General features: G+C 35.0%; 3 protein-coding genes across 3 annotated transcripts in view; 1 reads left to right on the plus strand and 2 right to left on the minus strand.

Annotated features, from left to right (window-relative positions):
* Positions 1–258: 258 nt before the first annotated feature.
* LOC103518141 (protein lin-7 homolog C) lies at positions 259–2,471 on the plus strand (the record flags this gene model as incomplete). Its single annotated transcript, XM_008483196.3, has 3 exons — positions 259–379; positions 906–1,150; positions 1,561–2,471. Coding segments are annotated over 3 exons (528 nt in total), but the record flags the coding sequence as incomplete, so codon positions are not given.
* Positions 2,472–3,702: 1,231 nt separating this feature from the next.
* On the minus strand, positions 3,703–5,818 carry LOC103518140 (polycystic kidney disease 2-like 1 protein). Its single transcript, XM_008483195.3, has 4 exons — positions 5,146–5,818; positions 4,543–4,775; positions 4,061–4,304; positions 3,703–3,734 (listed from the first exon to the last, which is right to left on the minus strand). Exons 1-4 carry the CDS (start codon positions 5,816–5,818, stop codon positions 3,703–3,705), a joined length of 1,182 nt encoding a protein of 393 aa, XP_008481417.2.
* Positions 5,819–8,429: 2,611 nt separating this feature from the next.
* The window catches only part of LOC103518142, a 32,471-nt gene continuing 27,444 nt past the window's right edge, over positions 8,430–13,456 (minus strand). The window contains exons 24-25 of the mRNA XM_026830018.1: positions 9,599–9,957; positions 8,430–8,844 (exon numbers count right to left, since the gene is read on the minus strand). Of these exons, the coding sequence (XP_026685819.1) occupies positions 8,430–8,844; positions 9,599–9,957 (774 nt within the window). The remainder of the gene's footprint in view (positions 8,845–9,598; positions 9,958–13,456) is intronic.

Below are 13,456 nucleotides of genomic sequence, written 5' to 3' on the forward strand. Positions count from 1 at the left end.
GAGTGTAAGAGTCTCTATAGTGTAGAGGTAATTAGGCTTTCTCAAGACCATGTGGTTTGAAACTGGCATTTTGAATTCTCTCTTTTGTACCCCCCTCTTATGTACCTATATGACTAATCAATTTTAATTTTATTGATTGGTTATTATTTTTACAGGTGGAGTCATGTCATGAAATTTATCTAGGTGAAATAATCGGGGAACGATGTTTGTGACAAGCATTTAAATATGCTTAACACAATTAAAATTCCTTTTTTTTTTTTTACAGGTGGAGAGGTTCCAGTAACCAAACTATCAGCCCTTCAGAAAGTCCTTCAAAGTGATTTCTTCAACTGTGTACGAGATGTATATGAACATGTGTATGAAACTGTTGACATCCAAGGTAGTATAGGGGTAACCATCTGAACCACTAAGATTTCACTTACCTACCACTCCCTTCCTTCCTCCCAACTCCTCTAAAATATTTACTAATTATGTTTTATTCAGTAGTTTAAATTTAAAGCTAACTCAGAAAAAGGACACCTTCAGGGATCCCCAAAGGCCCAAAAATCATCCTTCATGATCTAAAATATCTACTAATTATGTTGTATTTAGTAGTTTAAATTTAAAGCTAACTCAGAAAAAGGACACCTTCAGGGATCCCCAAAGGCCCAAAAATCATCTGAATTTCCAAAGGCACCCTGATTGGCTCTGGCAGATGTGAAACATAAGAGGGAAGAATCTATTAAATACCTAGAAAAGTATAAAGAAACAAAGAGAAAGACTGTCTCAAAGTTAATGCAATGGCAGTATAGAGATGGGTATTTTCATGTCTTCCTATGATAAAAAAAAAAACAACCTAGACCTAGTACCAGTTAAAAAAAAAGAAAAAAAAAATACATATTATTTAGTTATACCTATGCATTTAGGTTCACCAGATGTGCGCGCTTCTGCCACAGCCAAAGCAACAGTTGCCGCTTTTGCTGCAAGCGAGGGTCACGCCCATCCACGCGTTGTAGAACTGCCCAAAACTGACGAAGGTCTAGGCTTCAATGTCATGGGCGGTAAAGAGCAGAACTCTCCCATCTACATTTCCCGTATCATCCCTGGGGGTGTGGCAGACAGACATGGAGGCTTGAAGCGGGGAGATCAGTTGCTCTCAGTGAATGGTGTGGTAAGTGATCACGCGTCGTCGGTCGTAACTTTGGAAATAAATGGAACTCCAGCCTTAAATGATACCATCTTTTATAGGCCTTTTAATATGTAGGATAATGTAGGTACTGATAATATGTAGATGGAAAGGTGTAGTTTGCATCTATCAAGTGTGCCGGGAAGCACGAACATGAAGAGTTCGAAGCGACGCGACGCCTGGCCTATGTTAACAGGAAACAGAGTTTTGAAAATTTTCGGTATCTTCAACCGTACCACATCAGTATGTCTACAAACGATAATTTTTTTATCTTCTGAAGTTATGAATGGTATACTGCCCTGGCACCTTAAGGTACGTTTAGATCTTATCTTATTTTGTACCTACCTACTCAAAAAAAGAAAGAAAAAAAAATGACATTTTTCCTTTTCTTCCAGTCGGTTGAAGGTGAAGATCACGGAAAAGCTGTAGAGCTATTAAAGCAGGCACAGCGATCTGTCAAGCTTGTTGTACGATACACACCCAAAGTTCTGGAGGAGATGGAAATGAGATTCGACAAGCAAAGAACGGCGCGAAGGAGACAGCCCCCCAGTCAGTAGATAAAGTAAGATGCATGAGTATGAGAGAAAGAGTATGGGAAAATAAAAGAATAAGTGAATATGCATTTCATTTAGTAGTAATGTCCATGTGGCCGAGTGGTCAAAAGCACTGACCACTGAATGTTGATCGATAAGTAGTAGGGTCGAATCCCTTCCGGCCCGAAAATTTTCCCACCAATATTTTTTTCCCCCCGTTTATGTATAGTTTTAGAAAGTTTGTCCTGAACAAATCCTGTATTTAATACCAAGCGTTTCTTGAGTACAATCTGAAAGAGTTTTTAGCGGGTGCTCTTGTGTCAATATCTACGAGTATAACCAAATTCCTACACTCGTTTCCTTAAATTTTCATATTGATTTCCCTGAATTTTCATACTCGTTTGACATCTAGCTATTTTCATGTTAGGTACTTATGTAATTATTCATTTTGCACTCTAGAATAGTAAATGTCTTTATTTATTCGGTTTTGCACAAATTCATCCGTTTCTTGTTCCTTTTAACTCGTAATAACTACTTGCAGAGATTTAAGAACTGCCTTCATTTGTAGATGAAATCTAGAACTCCTTTTACCCCCTCATTAGTCTTCGTTTAGGTAGGAAATACAACGCGAATATTTACAAATTTGATTTTTATGCTTTATTTTACAGTATTGTTAGTTTTTAGTAAGATTAATTATGACGTTAGATCAACATTCACGCTGTTCGCCATGTGCACAAAAGTGCAAACTTTTACACTACACTATTTCAGAAGAATACATTATTTATACATATTTATAGATAGATACATACATATTAGATTAATTTTTATTTAAAAATGTGTTCTATGTATATCCCAGATATTTGTTTCAAAATAATCTTGTGGATGTCTTTTATTTTTATATTTCAAAAGAAAAAGAATACATTATTTATACATATTTATAGATAGATACATAAATATTAGATTAATTTTTATTTAAAAATGTGTTCTATGTATATCCCAGATATTTGTTTCAAAATAATCTTGTGGATGTCTTTTATTTTTATTTAATTATTTATTGCAATTCTATTAGATTAATTTATTATCAACAAATTTTATTATATTTAAGTAATAATATAAATACATAGTAGGTACATATTACACAAATACTAAAACGGTCTTTCTTGATTGCTTTATGGCATTTGTATTAGACAAGGTTTGTCAAGTTAGGTGTCCCGAATCTCAATAACTTTGTGTGTTTACGATTTATAATTTATTCAATGCTACATTAATTACAATCAGGCAGACTAAAATTAATTTTACAATAATTAAAACGACAGTCGGGAAGAACGCGTAAAAATGAAATCTCAAAGGCAAAATTATGAACAGGGTGATTATCATGAAAACAAGAGTTAACACTAATATCAAAAATAATTTGAATTTTAAAGGCAAAAGCGATTTCACTTGTGGAAAATGTAACAATTTAACAAATCTGAAAACGAGAAGAAGTGTGAGTACCGCTAGACATATGTGATAGGTGCGATTTAAAGTCAAACAGTGACTAAAACTAACGAATTGTTTGAACTGAATCTTATCGTTTGACTACAATCAGGCAGACTAAAATTAATTTTACAAATAGTAAAACGACAGTCGGGAAGAACGCGTAAAAATGAAATCTCAAAGGCAAAATTACGAATAAGGTGATTATCATGAAAACAAGAGTTAACACTAATATCAAAAATAATTTGAATTTTAAAGGCAAAAGCGATTTCACTTGTGGAAAATGTCGTCAAGTTATGTGTCTCGAATCTCAATAACTTTGTGTGTTTACGATTTATAATTTATTCAATGCTACATTAATTACAATTAGGCAGACTAAAATTAATTTTACAAATAGTAAAACGACAGTCGGGAAGAACGCGTAAAAATGAAATCTCAAAGGCAAAACTACGAATAAGGTGATTATCATGAAAACAAGAGTTAACACTAATATCAAAAATAATTTGAATTTTAAAGACAAAAGCGATTTCACTTGTGGAAAATGTAACAATTTAACAAATCTGAAAACGAGAAGAAGCGTGAGTACTGCTAGACATATGTGATAGGTGCGATTTAAAGTCAAACAGTGACTAAAACTAACGAATTGTTTGAACTGAATCTTATCGTTTGAGTCAGTTTGTTTACTTGATTGATAATATTTCAACGTCTTCGATAGACAATTCCCGTATTTATAATATTGAACTAACGTAGCTATTGTGAACATTAGAATCAGTAGGTCATATAGAATGTTCTTGCTGAGAAGACCATAGCGGGTCAAATGTATCAGTTGAAACACGTATAAAATGATGAGCAATGCAAAGAGTATGCTTTGAGTCAGTTTGTTTACTTGATTGATAATATTTCAACGTCTTTGATTGACAATTCCCGTATTTATAATATTGAACTAACGTAGCTATTGTGAACATTAGAATCAGTAGGTCGTATAGAATGTTCTTGCTGAGAAGACCATAGCGGGTCAAATGTATCAGTTGAAACACGTATAAAATGATGAGCAATGCAAAGAGTATGCACTTGAATCTAATTTCAAATATTTCAAAATCGGCACTTGTGATCAATTTCATTATACCAATCTGTAAAAAAAATCAAAGATAATGACGTCAGTGGATTTATGTTTAAATTGTCACTAGGCACTGAGCCACTCAGTGAGAATTTCAATTTGTAGGGTCATGCAATGTTTCCTGTAAGGATTCCTTGCTAAGAATAATAATATTTTCTTTTTCCAAACCTTGTTTTAATGTACTGTAGTAATCCACGGGCTGGGGTAGTGCTTTGATCAAACTACACCTCGGATTTACCACGAATACCAACCTCTGAATCAGTCATATAGTTGTGACTTCCTAGTCTTTCAATCATAAGAGACACAGCTATAATGGCATTGATGTTCGGATTATAGAGAGAACATTCAATAAAAGTAACTCGTGTCCGCTCATCCAACCACTTGTGAATAATCATCTGACTTAACCCTTGTGCCATGTTGGACTCCGAACTACCCAGATCCTTAACGTAGCCTCCTCCATTGTAAATGATATTAGTTCTGGGACCTGTGGGATAACAATGAATAGTGTAGGTAATGTAGGTATAAGTGATTTTATTTATAGTCATTTCAAAGATTGTCCCTGGCCATCCAAAGGGGCAACAGCCTGAGCATCAGGAGTACTCCCCCTCTGTTCCAAGAATTTTATGAATATTTTATTCCTTTTCTTAGTTGAAATTACAAATTGAGTCTATACTTTGATACAAATAGAGGAATGAAAACATACATACGTCCTACGTAATAGGTACCTATGTACATATATAAATGTAGCTCGTGTATAAAGTTGAATTTCTTACCAGATCTAGTAGCTGTGTTGGTTATTTCTTCAGATTGATACATATATAAATGTAGCTCGTGTATAAAGTTGAATTTCTTACCAGATCTAGTAGCTGTGTTGGTTATTTCTTCAGATTGGTACAGCCATGGATTTTTAACAAGTGGTAGACTCAAGTCAGTTGCTTCTTCGATTTCAGTTTCATCAGTCTTAGCCGTCATCCAGTTGCCTTCATAGCTATCAGTATCCTCAGACATTGGACTAATATTGTCATTACAACTTGTTTTAAACTCGGAAAAGTATTTGGAAACTCGGCAACTGTTTGGTTTTACTCGTTGCTGACGAATTCTGAGTACACTGATGAGTTTAGTATTGTAAAGATCGATTTGATGTTCAGTAAGGGGATGAGTAGTTTTTGTATCAGTCCGTGGTTTTATATCAATGTTCGAAGTATTCACTTCACTCTGGGATTTTCCTGTGGTATGTTTTGATTGTCCTGTATTAGTTTTGGCATCATAATGAATCTTTGAACTGTCCATTGCGGTTTTGATAGACTCAATTGTATCCTTCAAGCTGTCGATAATTTTAGGAGATTCTTTAGGTTCAATTTTCACTGTCGACGCATTTTCAACTATCGATTTAATATTTGGTTTATTTTTTTCCGAAGTTTTTGTGCCTTTCGTTTTACCTTTGGTTTTCACTGCATCTTTGTTGAACTTTATAATATCAATTACTTTTTTGTCATTCAAGCGTCTTGTACTTTTCTTAGAGCTCATAACTATCGATTTAATATTTGGTTTATTTTTTTCCGAAGTTTTTGTGCCTTTGGTTTTCACTGCATCTTTGTTGAACTTTATAATATCAATTACTTTTTTGTCATTCAAGCGTCTTGTACTTTTCTTAGAGCTCACTGCAGTATTGATTTTATCGTTTTTATGTACGTCAGGTGTTACAGAATATAAAGCTGGTAAAAGTGTTGTACTCAAGAATTCATACAAAGTTTTTTGATTTCGAATATCACGAAATGAAATTCCATTTGGAGATTTCGCAGAAAGCAAAGCGTGTTCATAGAATTTCGTACTATAATATGTCATGGAAATAAAATTGAAATCAATGATTGTGAAAATTATGATTAGGCCCAACATACAAATAAGAAAGTCACGCACTTTTCTGTATTGTTTATCCTCCCTCTGTTTATATTCTCGGGCAATGCATGTTTCTTTTGCTGTAAATGGTCTGTAAATCGATTTCTGGCGATTCAAGTTGACCAAATCAATATACTCTGGATCTCTTTCTTGCCAAATTTTAAATTTCTCCTTGTAAAATTCGGAATTGACATAGTAGAGATCGTAGATATTGACACAAGAGCACCCGCTAAAAACTCTTTCAGATTGTACTCAAGAAACGCTTGGTATTAAATACAGGATTTGTTCAGGACAAACTTTCTAAAACTATACATAAACGGGGGGAAAAAAATATTGGTGGGAAAATTTTCGGGCCGGAAGGGATTCGAATTGATAGTAAATATGTGAAAGATGTCCCATTGAAAAGTGTGACAGATGTCCTATGGAATAGTGAAGAAATTGAGGAGAAATGTGAAAGAATGCGAGAGAAATTAGTTCGGTGGATTGAAGAAGAAAAGAGTAGCAATGAGACTGAAGAGAGAAAAGAAAAAATTAAAACCTCTAGAAGTCGAAGTTGTTCTTGGAAAAACGAAAGTACTGCGGAATGTTCAAAACCAACGGCCAGGGAAAAGAACAAAAGCTGCGGTGGCTACATATGGAGTAGCCAGAATAATGAACCCGAAGTAATTGAAGATATTAACGTCTTAGCTCAGAAATATGTGGAACAAGATGATATTTGTGCTAGAAACATATTCAGAGACATTAGTCAACAGATGAGTTGTGACAGAGAAGAAATCAATCAATTGAGAAAACGATATCATTCCTGTAACAGAGACAAGGTCGAAGGAAATAATGGAACAAATGACAGTAGGAATGAAGTGGAAAAGCTACCTCATAAGGAAGAAAATCAGAAAACTGAAGATGCGAAACAACTGAAATTCTGGAACCGTCAATTTTGGGAACCTCTCACTGTGGCTGCAAAACTCAGATCCTATATTTCTGATAAAGTTCTCAGTAAAGCTGTAATTGAACCTTTCTTCCCCACATCAATCGAAAAACGCGAGAAGTTTTTACCAAAAGGCAAAAAAAACAACTGAAATTCTGGAACCGTCAATTTTGGGAACCTCTCACTGTGGCTGCAAAACTCAGATCCTATTTATCTGATAAAGTTCTCAGTAAAGCTGTAATTGAACCTTTCTTCCCCACATCAATCGAAAAACGCGAGAAGTTTTTACCAAAAGGCAAAAAAGCGTGGTACAGACTGGCTTGGACATTACTTGTTATAAACATTGTGGTTTCTGCGTACCTCATAATATTGTATGGACTAAAGTTTGGAAGAACAAAGGCCATGATTTGGGTGACGACCACTGTTTTGGGTAAGTATTAATAGTGACTGAGATTTATAAAGAATTAACTAGATATTTAGTGAGCAATCCCAACTAGATATTTAGTGAGCAATCCCAAATCTCTGAAAGGGGGAAATCTAATTATTGTATTGTTTTTTCACATTCTCTTTTAGGTTTTGGTCAAGATTTTTTTCTGTCAACACCATTTCAAGTGATTTTATGGAGCTTTGTACTAGCCAAGTTCTACCAGAGAACACAAAAAACTTATCTCTACTATGTCAATTCCGAATTTTAGAAATCTCTGAAAGGGGGAAATCTAATTGTATTATTTTTTCACATTCTCTTTTAGGTTTTGGTCAAGATTTTTTTCTGTCAACACCACTTCAAGTGATTTTATGGAGCTTTGTACTAGCCAAGTTCTACCAGAGAACACAAAAAACTTATCTCTACTATGTCAATTCCGAATTTTACAAGGAGAAATTTAAAATTTGGCAAGAAAGAGATCCAGAGTATATTGATTTGGTCAACTTAAATCGCCAGAAATCGATTTACAGACCATTTACAGCAAAAGAAACATGCATTGCCCGAGAGTATAAACAGAGGGAGGATAAACAATACAGAAAAGTGCGTGACTTTCTCATTTGTATGTTGGGCCTAATCATAATTTTCACAATCATTGATTTCAAATTTATTTCCATGACATATTATAGTACGAAATTCTATGAACACGCTTTGCTTTCTGCGAAATCTCCAAATGGAATTTCATTTCGTGATAACCCTTCCTATTTTCACCATCGTGTTCCCCATGTTTATCACTTGCATCTTTTTCTTTCGAGTTTGAACTGTTATTTTGTTCTTTGTTCTCCTTGTTTTCAATTAATTCGTCTTCATCAACTACTTGTATAGTTTCTTTAATTTTACTTGTATCGGCGCGAGATTTTCCAAAACAAGCCCTCCCTATTTTCACCATCGTGTTCCCCATGTTTATCACTTGCATCTTTTTCTTTCGAATTTGAACTGTTATTTTGTTCTTTGTCCTCCTTGTTTTCAATTAATTCGTCTTCATCAACTACTTGTATAGTTTCTTTAATTTTACTTGTATCGGCGCGAGATTTTCCAAAACAATACATTATAATGCCCATGGTGATAAACTCCACCACCATACTTTCCCATCCGATAACTAAATCTCGTAATCGGTACTCGAAAAATTCATACGTTTCTTCGTCTGTTTCGGATTTTTCGTAAAACATCAAACTGATGACAAGTATTGTCATAATACCCGACACTACAATACTGAGCTTTTCAACACGAGTACCTGCAGTGCGAGGATGCCTGAAAGAGAAGTTGTGGAAAAATTCTTAGGGACATTTCAAGCTTGAACAAAAATTCTTGGGAACATTTCAAGCTTGAATAATCAATTAATTATTACTGTGCGAGAATTCTATTTTTCCAAATATTTAACTAATCGCCTATTTCTTCAATATTCACGAAGTTCCGCTAAATATAAATTACCTTCTTCTGAGTTCCTTTTGTTTTTGTAACATAATCCTAAAAAAATTCTTAGGGACATTTCAAGCTTGAACAAAAATTCTTGGGAACATTTCAAGCTGAATAATCAATTAATTATTACTGTGCGAGAATTCTTTTTTTCCAAATAGGTATTTAACTAATCACCTATTTCTTCAATATTCACGAAGTTCCGCTAAATATAAATTACCTTCTTCTGAGTTCCTTTTGTTTTTGTAACATAATCCTAAATTTCAACAAACAAAATCAAACCTTCCCATACATATTGCATCTCCTACCTTATGAGAAAACTAGCCGCAGGATGTTGCGAAAAATTCTTAGGGACATTTCAAGCTTGAACAAAAATTCTTGGGAACATTTCAAGCTTGAATAATCAATTAATTATTACTGTGCGAGAATTCTATTTTTCCAAATATTTAACTAATCGCTTATTTCTTCAATATTCACGAAGTTCCGCTAAATATAAATTACCTTCTTCTGAGTTCCTTTTGTTTTTGTAACATAATCCTAAATTTCAACAAACAAAATCAAACCTTCCCATACATATTGCATCTCCTACCTTATGAGAAAACTAGCAGCAGGATGTTGCTCTTGTATGGTAGACTTGACGTTTCTCTCCCACATCTTGGTCCAAATATTCCTCGGACCAACTTTATCGTGAGTCAACACCTCTGCTTCCAAGAACTCCTCATCTTTCAGCACTGCCAACCATCGCTGTACAAAGAACAAATACTTCTTCCTCGTTCCAATATCTCGAACTTCGACTTGGTCACAATACCAGTCGGGTCGTTTACCGGAATAATTCGACCAGAGCCGAATGCGCTTGATGTCACCCAAATGGTGCGGCGTCAACACCAAGAACCAATCGTCATTACCTCGCTGTAGCGTGAATTTGTTTGGATTTTGAATCAGATGCACCTGGTTGGGATAAAATTAAATTTGTGTCCTGATTTACTCGGAGCAATTTTCTCGTTAACCAACTCCAGTGGAAATTATCCCGAATTACATCAACAAAAAAGTAAAAATCAAAAAGGTGTCAACACTTCCATTCATGTTTTTTTTTTTTTTTTTTTTTTTTTTTTTTTTTTTTTCCTGTGACCTAACGCTTACAAGGAAGGCGTGCTTTCTTATTTGATACCAGTAACTAGAATGGGCTGGCATTATGGATTGAGGTTTTGATATGTATAGGAACTGATTATAGGAATAATGTAATCAGGAGAAAAAAATAGAGCACCAGTTTTGGTAAATAATTATGTACAAATGATGTGATCCTTTATTGTTCTTCAAGTTTAGTACTTACAGGTCAAATATTTGAATATTGTAATAAAAATGTGCTGTAAGTTTGAAATTTGAACAGGATAGAAGGAACTCTAAAGACAGACGTACGTCTTATCGTCCCGAAATCGAAGAATGGAGGACAGGATAAGAAAAAGCCAACGTTCCGAAAACGAACATTATCTGTTTAGGATGAAGTTCGCTTCCGGCAGGAATCGAATCTGCGACCTAACGCTTAGAAGGAAGGCGTGCTTTCTTCTTAAGATACCAGTAACTAGAATGGGCTGGCATTATGGATTGAGGTTTTGATATGATGATATGTATAGGAACTGATAATAGGAATAATGTAGGTAATCAGGAGAAAAAAAATAAAGCACCAGTTTGGGTAAATATGTACAAATGATGTGATCCTTTATTGTTCTTCAAGTTTAGTACTTACAGGTCAAATATTTGAATATTGTAATAAAAATGTGCTGTATAAATGGGAATCTTCCAATAACGACCGACTCTGAATAGCAACTACACTGTCCATTTCTGGAACCACTGCCTAGACTTTGGATTGAAGTCCAAAAACAAACCTCTCAGCAATGTTTGAGCGACCTGAGTCGATAAATAAAGCCCTGAGAACGGCGATTTTTTTTTATGACAGTTTTCTAAAGTTTACCTAGCTGTGAATAGCGGAACTTTGGCCCTAAATATCGGGCAAAGGCGAACCGTACAATTTTCGGACTGCGATCCATGGGGAATCTTTTGATCTACCTGCATCTTAAAATGAACCTCTTTGCTAAGATACCTAAAAATAAATAAATAAAAAACATGTAAAACGCCTTGCGTCTCCTGGATAGGTACCTATCTACAATATTTTTTCAACCTTTTTTTCGCTCTAATGTTACGTGCGGCCAAACCCAACTTACCCAATCTCGATTACCGTACAAATACGAATTACCGCACGCTGACATCTGGCAACACTGCTTCTTGCCCTCCCTTTTATTGCAGCCGTGCAGCGCGAAATTTTAAATTAAAAAAAAAAAAAATTGATAAACTTTTTTTTTTTTACAAGTTGCATAATATTTTTTCATGTATTCATGTAATAAATTCAATTTTCTCACCTTTAAACACTAGAAATATGATTGGTGCTGAATTACTTCTGTCAGCATCCACTAGTGATTTATTAGGAGCTGAATTTACAGGAGGGATTGGTGAAATTTGGTCCAACAGATGACTTCTTTGTGCTGAGGATTGTCTTGGCAAGCTAGAGAATTGGTTAACATTGGCAGCAGGGCTAGAATTTGGAGTGGAATTTTTAAATCCTGATGGAGGTTTACCAGTAGCTTGTTTCAGTTTAGACTGCAGGTTGGTTTTGTTTTCTATTTCTCTGATTAGCAGATTCAGCAGAAATGATTTCTGTTGTTCCAATGAAGCTCTTTCTTTACTTTCTACTCTGAACTTTTCTCGCATCTCTCTGATTTGAGTTTCATAACATGAGATTGTTGAACTCATGTGTTTGATTTTTTCAGTTTGTGTTTTAACCAATTCATTTAACACTGATGATTGTGTTTGTAATGCCGTTTTCTCAAGCTCCAATCTCTGAACTCTTTTAGCTATTTCATCAACAGGCATTTGTAACCAAGAACGTAAAATAGCCGACACTGTGCAGTCCGGAGGAGGTGGGGCACTCTGAGATTTCTGTAGAGCAAACACAAGTTTAGATGCAGCTTCCAGTACATCTGTTTCTTCATCATTACAAGTGACTTGTTTTAAAGAGCTCATAATATTCTCATACATTTCATTACCACCCTGAATCTACAAACGTTGGTAGTTCTTTGTTTACATTTTTTTGAGCAAATTATACAGGGTCTGCTGAGGGCCAGTTTTGGTTGCTTGTCAACAAATATCTGGTTGGAATTTGATGGTCCAATGGTAGAGGTGCCATTGCTGTTGTAATCCATAATGAACAATCAGTAAAAAGTTGGAGTAGAATGTTAGTTATGAACGTTTTCACTCATTTTAAATACCTTTTAAATAAGAAAAAAATAACACATCAAAGATCAATGCTCGTTTAACAACTTCTGACACTCTGTCAGTGAATTTTTTTTAAAGCTTTGAGCTTTTTCAACTTTGCTCTTTTTTTAAAATTTCGTGCTTCAGAGTGTTGCCAGATTGTACAGACTTCAGGCTCTTGAGAAAAAAATAACACATCAAGGATCAATGCTCGTTTAACAACTTCTGACTTCTGACACTTCAGTGAATTTTTTATAAAGCTTTGAGCTTTTTCAACTTTGCTCTTTTTTTAAAATTTCGTGCTTCAGAGTGTTGCCAGATTGTACAGACTTCAGGCTCTTGAACACTTTCTTAATGCCATGATACTTTGTTTCTTTTTCCCAGTAACTGTGATGGAGTCAAGCCCCTCAATGGTATCATTGACATAGTGGATAACAAAACAGAAGAACTTTGTCCACGATGTATTTGTACTTATGAAAGCAGAAATACAACCATCATCAAAGTAGTAGTCATCATTGTTATATGGATTATTTCATTGCTTGTCATCTACATGTTCTTCCTAATGTGCTTGGATCCACTCCTTAACAAGCGCATCAAAGGAAACTATCAGGAACATACAAATGAAGAGGTAAGTGATGCTATTGTTAGAGTCTGTGTAAAGGTATGCACTCGCCATCCATATTTTTTTAGCTTTGAGCTTTTTCAACTTTGCTCTTTTTTTAAAATTTCGTGCTTCAGAGTGTTGCCAGATTGTACAGACTTCAGGCTCTTGAAATAAAAAACCGCTCACAGGCATGTTTTTAGGGTCTGTGGGGACGTGGGCTGCTTTTGAATTAACAACTTTAGCACAGATTTTGCAGTAGGTATTTTAACGATTCTACTTTGTATTTTTAAATACCGGTAGAAGCGAAGCCCTATCGGATCATAGATGGAGATGGAGTAGTCAAAAGTTCTCACAGGCATGTTTTTAGGGTCTGTGGGGACGTGGGCTGCTTTTGAATTAACAACTTTAGCACAGATTTTGCAGTATTTTAACGATTCTACTTTGTATTTTTAAATACCGGTAGAAGCGAAGCCCTATCGGATCATAGATGGAGATGGAGTAGTCAAAAGTTGAAAATCGACTTTGGCCTTTGGCTGG

Source organism: Diaphorina citri, unplaced genomic scaffold, assembly GCF_000475195.1.
Source record: "Diaphorina citri unplaced genomic scaffold, Diaci psyllid genome assembly version 1.1 scaffold2088, whole genome shotgun sequence".
Lineage (NCBI taxonomy): Eukaryota > Metazoa > Arthropoda > Insecta > Hemiptera > Psyllidae > Diaphorina > Diaphorina citri.